Below are 13,867 nucleotides of genomic sequence, written 5' to 3'. Positions count from 1 at the left end.
GGGTGGTCATAACCATCTATACTAGCAGCGTATAACAGGATGGAAAAATGGAAGCAAAGGAAGCAATATGGGTAATAACAATACATTCAATGGGCAATCAATACTTTGCAAAGCCTGCCTTCTGACTATGAATACAGAGATAGCTGTCAATCACTGATAGGACCGCTTCCTTGACTTCACAGCCCAGAATGAGCAGGACATTAAATGTATAAAATAAAAGTTATACTGAATCTTCTGCTATAAAACTATACATCCATCTGCTCAACTCCTGCTCTACTTCATGCTGTCTGCAGATTACTTTGCATTTTCATGATGACAGGTTCCCTTTAAAAATGCTCATCAAAACATATGCATTCTTGATTGAGAATTATTATAATAGATCAAAAACATAAGATGCATGTGAGTTTTCAGAAAAACATGTATTATTGCCTGCAGTTTTTCAAATGCTTTCTTAAACACATTACAAAAATGCTACATGTAATAGCACCCTCCCTAAGCAGCAATAAGGTCTGTACATTTGACAGTTATCACACTGGGGTGTGGGAGGGGGCATTTTGAAGTCACTGCCTTTGGTGCCAAAAAGAGCTTGTCCCCCAGCTGCCAGTACACACACAGTAATGATTAGGGTATGTCATTCCATGGCCTGTGCTCTCCCCAGCAGGTGGGATACAGTGACATTATCGCTCCTGTTGCCCTAAATAGGAGAGGGCACAGGCCGAGGATCATCTCCTTCCTGTCTACTCTCCTACTCAGCCCAGCAGGCTATGGGGCCCAGCATTTTCTAGTTACGCCCCTGACATGGGATATAAAGTAATACTCTGTGTAATGTACAGTTTTACCATGTTTACATTTATTACCTATTGTAAGATTACTTAACCATGTCAAACCTGGAAAAATCTCAGGTTGATACTTAAAGGGTTTCTACCACTTAGGTGTCACATATTTAGCTGTCAGACACTAGCGATCCGCTAGTGTCTGCTCTGGCCAACCATCCTAATATAATTGCTTTTGGGGCGGTGGTTTGGCTAAAAAAACTACTTTTATTAATATGCTAATGAGCCTCTAGGTGCTATGAGGGCGTCATTAGCACCTAGAGGCTCCGTCTACCTTCAGAAACTGCCGCCGCCCAGCGCGTCCCTCCAGCCCGCCCATCTCCTCCTGAATGCGATCGTATGTATTCTGCGCATGCGCAGTGAATGTCTGACCGCTTCCTTGCTCAGACATCTCCACTGCGCCTGCGCGATGACGCCATAGTGCTCCGAGGAACAGGCGCAGTGGAGATGTCTGAGCAGGGAAGCTGTCAGACATTCACTGCGCATGCGCAGAATACAGGCGCTCACAAGGAGGATCGCATTCAGGAAGAGATGGGCGGGCTGGAGGGACGCGCTGGGCGGCGGCAGTTTCTGAAGGTAGACGGAGCCTCTAGGTGCTAATGACGCCCCCATAGCACCTAGAGGCTCATTAGCATATTAATAAAAGTAGTTTTTTTAGCCAAACCACCGCCCCAAAAGCAATTATATTAGGATTGTTGGCCAGAGCAGACACTAGCGGATCGCTAGTGTCTGACAGCTAAATATGTGACACCTAAGTGGTAGAAACCCTTTAAACTATTATTATTGACCTAGAGGTTGAGGAGTAGATCTCTGACAGAAAGCAAAAGTTAGAAAGTCTTCAGCTGAAAGGGTTGTCTCACTACAGCAAATGGCAGTTATCATGTAGAGAAAGTTAAGACAAGGCACACTGATGTATTGCGATTGTCCATATTGGCTCCTCTGCTGACTAGATAAATTTTTCCATCACATTATACTCTGCTCCTTTCCATAGTTCCGACCACCTCTAAATCGATCAGCAGTGGTCGTGCTTGCACAATATAGGAAAAAGTGCTGGCCTCTGGTGGCTGGGACTGTGGTAGTGTGCATAGTCCAGAACTTTTTTCTGTAGTGTGCAAGCACGGCCACCGCTGATGGATTGCAGGGTGGCCCTAACCATGGAAATGAGCAGTGTATAATGTGATGGAAAAATCTATCTAGCCAGTAAAAGAGGCAATATGGAGAATCACAATACATTAGTAAGTGCCTTGTATTAACTTTCTCTGCATGATAAATGGCATTTGCTGAAGTGAGACAACCCCTTTAAGTCTATAAAACATATTTGCATTTACCCCACTAGGGAATTCTGCGCCTGTTCCTCGGAGCACTATGGCGTCATCGCGCAGGCGCAGTGGAGGTCAAACAGAATGTACTTTTTTATGCATTTTTTTTTTTTTTTTTTGCCAAAAGCTAAAATAGACCTAAAAGTATAAAGAAACACTTGCACTTATTTTGGATACATGCTTTAAAAACTGCATTGTGTGAGCCTAGCACAGTCTAGTTTGTTAACTAGTACCTTCAAAACATTTTTCCAGAATTTTCTGTTCTCAACCATAAAATTTCTTTGCTGGGCTGGGCAGAGCGGGGCTGTTGTGCGTTTCTATGTGAACACTAACAAGTCCTAAAAAATGCATTATCTCACAGCAAACATTTTTGAAACCCAATTGTAAGATGCTTCTTCAGGCTTAGAGCTTCTTGACAGTACAGCATTACAATCATTCCAAATCTCCATAAATGTTTCTTTGTAACATACCCAATTTTGCTGACATTGGAACTCTGTTTCTTAACGGACCCAGTCGATCTTTATTGGACTTCTCCAGAGGTAAGTCACACTTAATGTTCCGCCTTAGGTTTTCTCTCAGTATTGAACGGATCACTTTAATTGTGCTGGTCTTACTTTCACAATCACTACATGAATTAAGATCCACAAGTTAAAAATATTAATTTTAGGCCTATATAACCCTACAGAAATCATGCCACGCAATGCATACATGGAGTTCCCGTCAGGCTCTGTGCAAACCACATTTCTAGCTTCCCGCTGGATGTATATGTTGGGATTTCCCCAATGTATACATCTTCAATGGACGGCTTTTATGTGTGCCACTATATAGGCATACATCAATTATTGACTGGCACTGTGCAGTATTTTTTTTTTTTTACAGTGACCCTCTGTATAGGAAATAGTTGAATGTTAAAGTTTCTAGTTAAAGGGCATCTGTCAGCCAGTTTCATAGGTACAAATCAGCTAACTTGTTTCATGTGTGCTTGGCAGCTGAAGGCATCGGTGTTGGTCCTCTGCAATTTGATTGATAGGTCCAGGCAGTGTTAATATCATCACTCCTGGCCCAGTCAATCAAAGTGCAGGGGGCACCGCAGTTGCAGAGAGCGTGGAGCCACTAGGTGTAACAGCAACGCCCCTGTTGCTCCTAGAGGCTCATCTGCATATATTAAAACCATTTTTCTCAGTATTGTGATCACATATGATCATGGGACCAACACAGATGCCTTCAGCTGCCAAGCGCACATGTAACAGGTCAGCCAGTTTCATAGGTACAAATCTACTGACAAATGCCCTTTAAACTAGAAAGTATTTTATTTTTTACAGTAAAAGCACTAAATTTGCCTTGGATTATACATTAGGTTCTCTATCAACAGATGAAACATTTAGATTTATAATGAATCGTAGGCTGTTCTTTTTCCTTTCTCAATGAAACGAGTCAGCTGTTCTGTGGCTTGATCTGTAGTCCTTTTCTGACAAATTTAAGATGAAGTTTTATCAGTTTGATAAGAATTTAGCTTGAGGGAAAGCACAGATTGCAGAGCAGTGAAAACCAAGCTGGATTGATTATTTTCATTTATATTTATTCTGAGGTCCACGCTCTGTGGGCAGAGTACCGGCATTAGCAGTTTGTTAACCCAAACAGTATTAAGTTACCCTCTTCATACTACAGGACTTTTAAAAGCCATCTATTGTAATATATATGAGATTATCGCTTCATATTTAATATTGGGACAACACAGAACAGCAAACTGTACGTTTGCTGGTGCTATATAATCCACACCGTGTGCAGTTACCCTTAGGGATAAAATGTTCAGCACTATGAAGACTGGCGATTTAGATCTTCATCCCTCTTGCGCTGGCAGTTCATCCACCTAAATTATGTAGGGGCGCCGGCCTCTACATAACTTAAGCGGAGTTTACACTTGTCTAAATCTAAATTTAGACTATTTTCTACACAAGGCATAGAAAATGATAAATGAGACGGGACTGTTAACCCACCCTTTTCCCCGGCCACACCACTCACCCCTTTTTTTAAACTTGGGGTGAGCAGCGAAAAAGGGAAAAAGCTGCAGATTGCAACGGAAATAAACTTTGTGCCGCAATCTGTGACAGATACATGGACAAAAAGTGGCATATATCTGTTTGTAATTGACCCAATTAGTTCATAATAAAAATGACTGTACTTACCTACTACAGAGCTGAAAAATTGTTTCTGGCCTCCCTTGAAGTTCAGATTTTGTATGGATAAGTTCCCACAAGCAGTTGTTTTCTGCACCTGTGCAAAATAAATTGAGGGAAAATTTGATAAATTTTCATTGTTCAGCTGTAAGGAGCTATTTAAGGCTGAGTTTACACCTCATTAATTGGTCAGTTGTTAGCCAAAACAAGGTGTTGGTCAAAAAACACAGAACAGGAGTAGACGTCACTACTGGTTTTGGCTCACAATAACTGATGGAAATTACTGACCCTGTGAACTGGGCCTTAAAAATTTAGACACAAGTTCCTCATTCCATTACAATACATAAAAGTACCTTGAAAAAGTATTTATACCCCTTGAACTTTTCCAAATTTTTTCAGTTACACCCACGAACTTAAATGTATTTTATTTGGATTTTATGTGATAGATCAACACAAAAGTATCGCGTATGACTAAAGTGAAAAGAAAATGATACATTGTTTCCAACATTTTTTATAAATAAAAATTTGGAAAGTGTGGCTCATACTTGTAGGCAGGGCTGGCGTTGGGAAGGGGGGGTGGGGAAACTGGACAATTGCCCAGGGCCCCCGTTGTCCGAGGAAGTAAACGGTCTCCCCCCACTCACATATAAATCATTACCCTAGTGCTGACAGGACCTGCGATAATGTCAGATGCAGGAGGTGGAGCTCAGCAGAGAAGAGGGGATGAAGGACCTGCGATGACCTCACCATCATGTAACCAGAACAGGAGGCAGAGCTCAGCAGTGCAGTAAAGTAATGAAGAAGAAGAATACCAGCCATGCATGTGAAGCATGGATTCAATGTAAGTGAATCCACGCTGAAGGGCTAGGTCCATTTACAGCCCTCAAAAAGAAAAACACCCGAATGCCCCCGATGGGTGAGGTATCATGTGTTGATGTCTTCCTGGGACAGGTCACTACTGATCTATCCACCATACATCACATCCCACAAAAATTCAACTGCAGTAGGGAAGAGAGGATGGCGATTGCTGATCTGGAAAGGGATAAAGACATCATCATAAAGCCCTCAGACAAAGGGGGCAATATTGTAGTAATGAATAGATCGGCCTATCGGAGTATGTGTCTCGCAGTCCTGGAGGATGAGATGGGATATGAGATACTCCCCAGCAACCCTACGGCTGCACTACAGGGGACTCTGAGACACATCCTGGATAGAGCTAAGAAAGCCTCCCTCATCAGTGGAGAGGAATATGAATTTTTATATCCACTCCACCCGGTCACGGCTACATTTTATTGTCTGCCGAAAGTCCACAAGGAGACAACCCCCATTAGGGGACGCCCAATTGTCTCTGGGGTAGGGAGTCTTTCCCAAAACAGTGGCATTTACGTGGACAGGGTGTTACGCCCCTTTGTGTCATCCCTGCCGTCCTACATTAGGGACACGGGGGATCTTCTAGGTAAACTTGAGGACATCTGTATCGAGCCACACTGGTTTCTGGCGTCTGTGGACGTGGAGGCCCTGTATTCCTCCATCCCCCATGAGTGCGGTTTGGAGGCAAGCGGCCATTTTTTAAAAACCAGGGGTCAACAATTTGTGGAGCACAATACCTTCACTCTGGAACTATTGAGGTTCATATTGGTGAGCAACTTTTTTCTGTTTGATGGATCTGTGTACCACCAGCTCAGGGGCACCGCGATGGGTAGCTCTTGTGCCCCATCGTATGCTAATTTGCTCCTGGGCTGGTGGGAGGAGTCGGTGGTATTTGCCGAACCGACACCATGGTCCTCGGACATGATCGCTCTCTGGTCCCGCTACATCGACGATATATTCGTGTTGTGGAGCGGACCAGAGAGCGACTTTGAAAGGTTCATCTCCGAGTTGAACATTAACAATTTCAACTTGAGGTTCACCTCAGTGATCATGGAGGATTGCCTCCCCTTTCTAGATGTGGTGATTTGCAGGGATGGGAGAGGTGGGCTCAGCACTTCCATCTACCGCAAACCCACTTCCACCAATTCTCTCCTCAGGTGGGACAGCTGTCACCCTGTGCCCCTCAAGAGAGGTATTCCGACCGGACAGTACCTTAGGTTGAAACGCAACTGTTCAGAACCGGGGGACTTCAGACGCCAGGCGAGGGACCTCAGAGCAAGATTTCAGGAGAGGGGGTACCCTGATAGGACTCTTCGCCTGGCGTATGAGAAGACCAAATTACGTACGCGGACAGAACTTCTCCACCCCGTAACCAGCAAGGAGAGAGAACCTCAAGGTACTGTCCGGATGATAGGAACGTTTGATGCCGCAGCCTCCCAAGTCAGGAGGATCCTGTCACGACACTGGAAGACACTTCTAATGGACCCTGACCTCACAGATGTCTTGGGCCCGAGCGTCTCACTCACGTTCCGAAGAGGCAACAATTTGCGAGACAGGCTAGTACATAGCCACTTCGCCCCAACGACTAAGCCACGGACATGGCTGAATACAACCGTGATAGGCTGCCACAGATGTGGACATTGCAGCTTCTGTGGCAGCCTCTCACAAGGTAAGTCCTTCACTGGAGAACCGAACAACACGGTCTATCAGGTGAAGGACTTCATGAATTGCCGCACGGCGGGCGTGATATACCTGGTAACATGTGTGTGCGGACTCCGATACATAGGAAAAACATTCAGAGAACTACGCAAGCGCATGGGAGAACACCTAGGGGATATTCGTAACAACAAGGACACCCCCATAGCACGCCACGTGCAGATGGCACATGACGGACGCACCTCGGCTATTTCATTCATGGCCATTGAACGGGTGCATAAACCCACACGAGGGGGCGACTGGAACAGGCTCATCTTACAGAGAGAGTGCTGGTGGACTTTCACCCTTAATACAGTCACCCCTCAGGGCCTAAATGAACAAATCAACTTCACCTGTTTCCTCTAAATATCATAGATTCCTATCGTACTTCTGATACCGGCCAATCCTGGTCATTCAAACTCTGTATACCCGGTCTAAATAGGGGAACAGTGGATAGGCACTACCACATCCTCTCAAACATGAGGGACGGTGGGGTTATGATCCAACCAGACCAAAGAGCATGGTCTTGCTCCCCCCCGTTCCCTTTATAGTGTCACTTCCCCCATCTACTAATAATGATGGGGTTAAATAGCCCCTCCGACTTTATTAATTGTCTAAGGCAGGGAGGCTAATCAGATTTAGAAGGTATGCGTACTATGGGAGTGGATATGCATATTATCTTAAAAAGTCTTATTGTATTGTAGTCCGACTTGGACACTCATTCACCTAGGACTTTTTGGTATCACTGTGCTCCCATCACGTGACCCCCGCGATGTCAAGACATCCCAGAGACATGGGCGGACTATCGCGGTCACGTGATGCGGAAGCACATTGGTGCGTTCCACCTCGGCATTTGAGACGCAAGAAAGATTCGCCGCGCATGCGCAAACTGAATATTCGCGGCGCATGCGCAAACTGAATATTCGCCGCGCATGCGCAAATGCGACTTTTTTGGTCGCGTGACCGCATTACAGGCGCGTCCTCCATGACGTCACATGGAGGCGCCGGTAACTCGTTTGTGGAACACACATGGCCCCACAGCCCTTTAAAAGGGGCGTTTATCGCCACATTAGATGCCGGTCGCTCCATCACTGAAGACACCACCACCCTGGGTCTCAGCCTTTCGGTGGGAAAAAGCTACACGCTTGACCGCTGCCACACAATAAGTAAGTAACTACCCTCCTTGGCTCCATGTGGGCTGTAGGCATACGTATGATGTTACATTATACTTACTTTCTTTGTTTCGGATATTATTCTTAGACTCAGCTACGAACTGACTCTAGCTACTGCCCCGTGTCCCCTGATGGGGACACTTAAGTATTCCTCTCACTCCTTAACCACCTCGGTGGTCATTCTTTGTGGTGGGGTTACGTTTTAAAATATATGTATATGAGTGTTTTTTGCTCCTCTGGACATTTTTCCTGCCAGATGCACTAGGGCCTGACGGGGTCACCTACGCAGGTCAAGAGCTCCTGTCTGGGCCACCCCTTGCGGGGCATTTTTGGACCCCGTCCTGAGGATTTATGTTATAGGGTGGACTAGGCCAAGCAGGGACTGATTAGGGCTAGTCACTGTCATCCGACATTGCCGTGCCTGACCTGCTACCTATGGTCGTGTCCACCTTTTTTTCACACCATATATAATATACTGGTTTCCATCCATATACCAGTCTATGTATGTATGTATCAGTCTTACTTGTTGTTTGTCTGTAGGGGCCATCTTTTTTACTCCTATGATTTAATAAAAATAATAATATTTTAATAGTTACTGCCCCCTTAGTTTATTGGAGTTGTAGTCCTCTCCTCTTATACCTCTTGTTATGTAATATCAGAGTACATTACATGAGAAGGTATGATGAGGACTACAACTCCAGCACGTCCAGCTTGTTATGTAATATCAGAGTACATTACGATAGGAGGTATAAAAGAGAAGAGGACTACAACTCTCAGCATGCCCAGGCCATTATTATATAATATCAGGGTACATTACAACACCCTGGATATGCTGGGAGTTTTATACCTCCTCTTATAATGCACTCTGATACTACATAATAATGGCTTGGACATGCTGGGAGTTGTAGTACCTCCTGCAGTAATGTGCCCTGAATTAGGACCGAGACAATTGATAGGGGAGGGTAGTTCGCCTAGGGTGCCACTTCGCTACCCATAAAGGGGGGCGCACTCATGGCAGTCCAACTTCACAAGCCTCAGGCCCCTAGGCCTCAAGCCTGTGAGGCGTTAGAACCGAGCAAGAAGCCGCAATGACATCACTGCAACCTCCTGCTCTGGCTCTCGCATGAGGATGTCATCACGTGAGACCTGGAGGGGCACCAGGGATGGGGGGGGGGGGGGGGGGGAGAGGAGATCATTATATATACACATGAGACAGAGAGATGCGATGTTCGGTCCGCCCCCTATTCGTCATCATTGAGCAAACTTTGACCCTGTACCTCACAGTCAGCAGACACATTCCAGCCAATCAGCAGCATACCCTCCCTCCCAGACCCTCCCACCTCCTGGACAGCATCCATTTTAGATTCATTCAAAAGCTGCAGTCTTAGTGAGAGGAGGGACAGTGTAGCTGCTGCTGATTTAATAGGGAAAAATCGATAGCTAGGCCAGTGTATTCAGTGTCCACTCCAGTCCTGAAAGACTCATCTGATCTGCTGCTCAGTTTTAGGGCTAGTACATCAGTCTGCTCCCCCCCCCCTTCCTGTAATCCAATTGCAGTTGCCTGCCAGCGTGTGCGTCAGGCTCACAGCGTATACTGTGCCCACTTGCCCAGTGCCACCACTCATATCTGGTGTCACAGTAGCTTGCATTGAATAAAAAAAATTGACTAATGTAATTGCAGTTAGTTTCCTGCAAGCGTATGTGTCAGGCCTACAGCGTCTACTCTGCCAACTACTGCCAGTGCACAGTGCCACTCATATCTGGTGTCACAATAGCTTGCACGCATAGTACAACTAAAGCAATCTAAAAAAAAAAAAAAAAAAAAAAAAACAGGCAGAGGCAGGCCACCCCGCAGGGTCTGTCATGGTGCTGTGATTCCCTTTGGCCCTAGAATAATGCCCAGTGTTCAGAGGCCATGTACCCTGAACTCGAAAAGTTCTGAGGACATAGTTGACTGGCTAACAGGACACCCAATCTTCTACAGCTTCTGCTCGATACCTTGACGCACCATCCTCCTCCAGCTCAGCTTCGGGCACCTCTCAAGTTACCACTCGCCCGCCTGCTGCCACCACCAACACTAGCACCATAGCTGTTTCACTTGATCTGTCAGAGGAGTTATTTACACATCAGTTGGAAGAAATTAGTGATGCGCAACCATTATTGCCAGAGGATGTAGATAACAGGGATATGTCTCAGGCAGCATTACACACATGGACGTATGGTGTGATGATGATAATGATGTTGTACCCGCTGCTGCTTCCTTTGCCGAGTTGTCAGATACAAATGAAGCAGTTGATGACGACGATGTGTCCGTGGATGTCACGTGGGTGCCGGCTCGAAGAGAAGAAGAAGAACAGAGGGAAAGTTCAGATGGGGAGACAGAGAGGAGGCGGAGACGAGTTGGAAGCAGGTGGAGGTCGTCGCAAGGAGATAGTGGCACAGTCAGACAGCATGCATCAGCACCCGGGGTCAGCCAGACAGCACGCCAATCAACGCATGCGGTTGCCATCCCCAGAATGCCGTAATTGCAAGGCTCAGCAGTGTGGCATTTTTTTGGTGTGTCTGCCTCTGATGACAGCGATGCCATTTGCAACCTGTGCCAAAAGAAACCGAGTCGTGGGAAGTCCAACACCCACCTAGGTACAACTGCTTTGCGAAGGCACATGATCTCACATGACAAACGCCTATGGGATCAACACATGAGTACAAGCAGCACGCAAACTCAAAGCCATCATCGTCCTCCTGGTCCAGCATCTTCAGCCACTTTGGAAAGTAAGAGGACCGACCAAGCATCTTTTTCCATCCCCCGGTTCCTAAAATCTATTCCATACACCGGCCCCTGATGGGGGACAAAACAGATTAAACTGTATAAGAACAGAGGCCAGCCTCTGCGGAGCTGGGTATTTTTGGGACGTGTTACTGAACGCTCATGCACAATGGCTGTAGGCTCATGTGTCCTTTTGCAGAGGTGACAAACCTGGTCAGTCAAACCCAAGGCATCATCATCGACCTTATCCCATATGCGTTTTTTCTGGAGCGTGAACTGCGAAGAGTGCTGAATCAGGCCGTGTAGAAGAGCATGAAGAGGAAGAGTTGTGGTCACCATCACAAACAGAAGCAGCCTTGTCGTCGTCGATTGCTGGACCTGCGGCAACGCAGAGAGAGGAGTCTGAAGAAGAGGAGTCAGAGGAGGAAGGTGGCTTTGAGGAGGTGGAAGACCAACCACAGCAGGCGTCCCAGGGGGCTTGTTGTCACCTTTTGGGGACCCTTGGTGTTGTACGTGGCTGGGTGGAGGAAGAGACCTTCAATGACGTCAGTGAGGACAAGGAACGGGACATGGCTAGCTTGGTATCCAACCTTGTGCAAATGGGGAGTTTGCGGTTGTGCAAAAGGACTGTTTGCTGTGCGTTAAACAGGGGGTTTGGTCTGTCACTGTAAAGCGGGCGTAACCCTTGCACTACCTGATCGATACAACATCATACCTGATCGTATACACACACACTGGATGTTTTAAAGCATGTTATTCCAAACAATTTAGGAATGTTAGGTGATTTATGCCCTTTATGAATTAAAACCCGACTCTGCTTCAACTCCGTAATTTTCCATGGGAGTTTTGCCATGGACCCCCTCCGGCATGCCACAGTCCAGGTGTTAGTTCCCTTGAAACAACTTTTCCAACACTATTGTGGCCAGAAAGAGTCTCTGTGGGTTTTAAAATTAGCCTGCCTATTGAAGTCAATGGCGGTTCGCCCGGTTCGTGAAAATTCTTGTGTTTATGTTCGCGACATGTTCATGTTATGTTCGCAACATCTCTAACATTAGAGCCACTGGGAGCATTATGGTTATATTTTTACTACTAGATTATTGTAGGGATGTTATTTGACGCAATATGGATGGCATTGCTACTAATGGGGGCCATCTTGGAGAGTATAGTATAGTGTTTGTTGACATGAGGGGGAGCAGAACAGGTACAATATTGGGGGTAGCTTTAAGAGGTTCTCCGGGTTTTTTCATATTGATGACCTATCTTTAATAGATCGGCGGGGGTCTGACACCCGGCACTGCCGACGATCAGCTGTTTGAGGAGACAGCGTGTGCTGTGAACAGCACGTGCAGTCTTCTCAAAACAGCTGATCGGCCGGGGTGTCGGACTGTGTTTTTTAGCACATTATTACAAGATGTGGGCCCACTCTTGATTTTGCCCAGGGCCACATTTTGTCTAAAACTGGCCCTGTTTGTAGGACCACCTTTCACTGCAATTTCAGCTGCAAGTCTTTTGGGAGTATGTCTCTATCAGCTTTGCACATCTAGAGGCTGACATTTTTGGCCATTCTTCTTTGAAAAAAGGTCAAGCTCAGTCAGATTGGATGGAGAGTGTCTGAACAGCAATTTTCAATTCTCGCCACAGATTCTCAATAGGATTTAGGTCTGGACTTTGTATGGGCCATTCTAAACACATGAATATACTATGATCTAAACCATTCCATTGTAGCCCCAGCTGTATGCTTAAGATCATTGCCCTGCTGGAAGGTTAACCTCTGCCCAGTCTCAATTCTTTTGAAGCCTCTACCAGGATTTCCTCAAGGATTGCCCTGTATTTAGCTCCATCCATCTTCCCATCAACTCTGACCAGCTTTTCTGTCTCTGCTAAAGAAAAACAGCCCCACAGCATGATGCTATCACCACCACAATGTTTCACGGTGGGGATAGTGTGTTCAGGGTGATGTGCAGTATTAGTTTTCCGCTACATATTGCATTTGGGTAAAAAAGTTCAACTTTGGTTTCATCTGATCAGAGCACCCTCTTCCACTTTTTTTTGCTGCGTCCCCTACATGGTTTGTGGCAGACAAGTCTTCTTATGGATAGCTGTCAAAAATGGCTTTCTTCTTGCCACTCTTTCATAAAAGGCCATATTTGTGGAGTACACAGCTAATAGTTGTCCTGTGGATAGATTCTCCCACCTGAGCTGTGGATCTCTGCAGCTTCTCCAGAGTGACCATGGGCCTCTTGGCTGCTTCTCTAATTAGTGCTCTCCTTGCCTGGGCTGTCAGTTTAGGTGGGCGGCCATGCCTTAGGTTTGCAGTTGTGCCATACTGCTTCCATTTTTGGATGATGATGGATTGAACAGTGCTCCCTGAGATGTTCAGTGCTTGGAATATTTTTTAATAACCTAATCCTGCTTTACACTTCTCCACAACTTTATCCCTGACCTGTCTGATGTGTTCCTTGGTTGTAATGATGCCGTTTGATCATTAAATGTTCTCTAACAAACCTCTGAGGCCTTCACAGAACAAGTGGAATCTATTTACTAATTAGGTGACTTCTGAAAGTACTTGCTCACACTGGATTTTAGTTAGAAGGCGTATTAGAGTACAGGGGGCTGAATACAAATGCACGCCACACTTTTCAGATTTTCGTTTATTAAAAATTTTGAAACCCATGAATCATTTTCTTTTCATGTCACACATACTTGCTACTTTGTATTGGTCTATCACATAAAATCCCCCAAAAATACATTTGAGTTGTGGTTGTAACATGAAAAAATATAATAAAGTTCAAGGGGTATGAATAGGCACTGTAACAAATCTGCTCATAAGAAGATGATTTAGGCCCTGATTTATCATACCTTCACTCCAGAATTCTGATGTCAAAAAGTCACATAATAGGGCCATTGCGTCTTTTTTGCAATGACTTGCGCAAAATCTAAGTGCTCGTGCAAGAATTTGCAGCTTTTTGCATTTTTACACCACTCACTCCAGTTTTGTAATATGGGTGGAAAAGTGGTTGAGGTTTGCCATGTT

The 13,867-nt window shown here is 45.6% G+C and overlaps 1 protein-coding gene across 6 annotated transcripts in view; it reads right to left on the bottom strand.

Annotated features, from left to right (window-relative positions):
* Nucleotides 1-13,867, bottom strand: part of TIAM2 (TIAM Rac1 associated GEF 2) — a 441,154-nt gene that overhangs the window by 1,981 nt on the left and 425,306 nt on the right. For all 6 annotated transcript variants that reach the window (XM_044289376.1, XM_044289380.1, XM_044289379.1 and 3 more), the window contains 2 exons: nt 4,339-4,426; nt 2,623-2,777 (listed from right to left, as the gene is read on the bottom strand). In XM_044289376.1, the coding sequence (XP_044145311.1) occupies nt 2,623-2,777; nt 4,339-4,426 (243 nt within the window). The remainder of the gene's footprint in view (nt 1-2,622; nt 2,778-4,338; nt 4,427-13,867) is intronic.

This window comes from Bufo gargarizans, chromosome 4 (assembly GCF_014858855.1).
Source record: "Bufo gargarizans isolate SCDJY-AF-19 chromosome 4, ASM1485885v1, whole genome shotgun sequence".
Taxonomy (NCBI): domain Eukaryota; kingdom Metazoa; phylum Chordata; class Amphibia; order Anura; family Bufonidae; genus Bufo; species Bufo gargarizans.
This window is presented reverse-complemented; position numbering and strand designations above follow the sequence as displayed.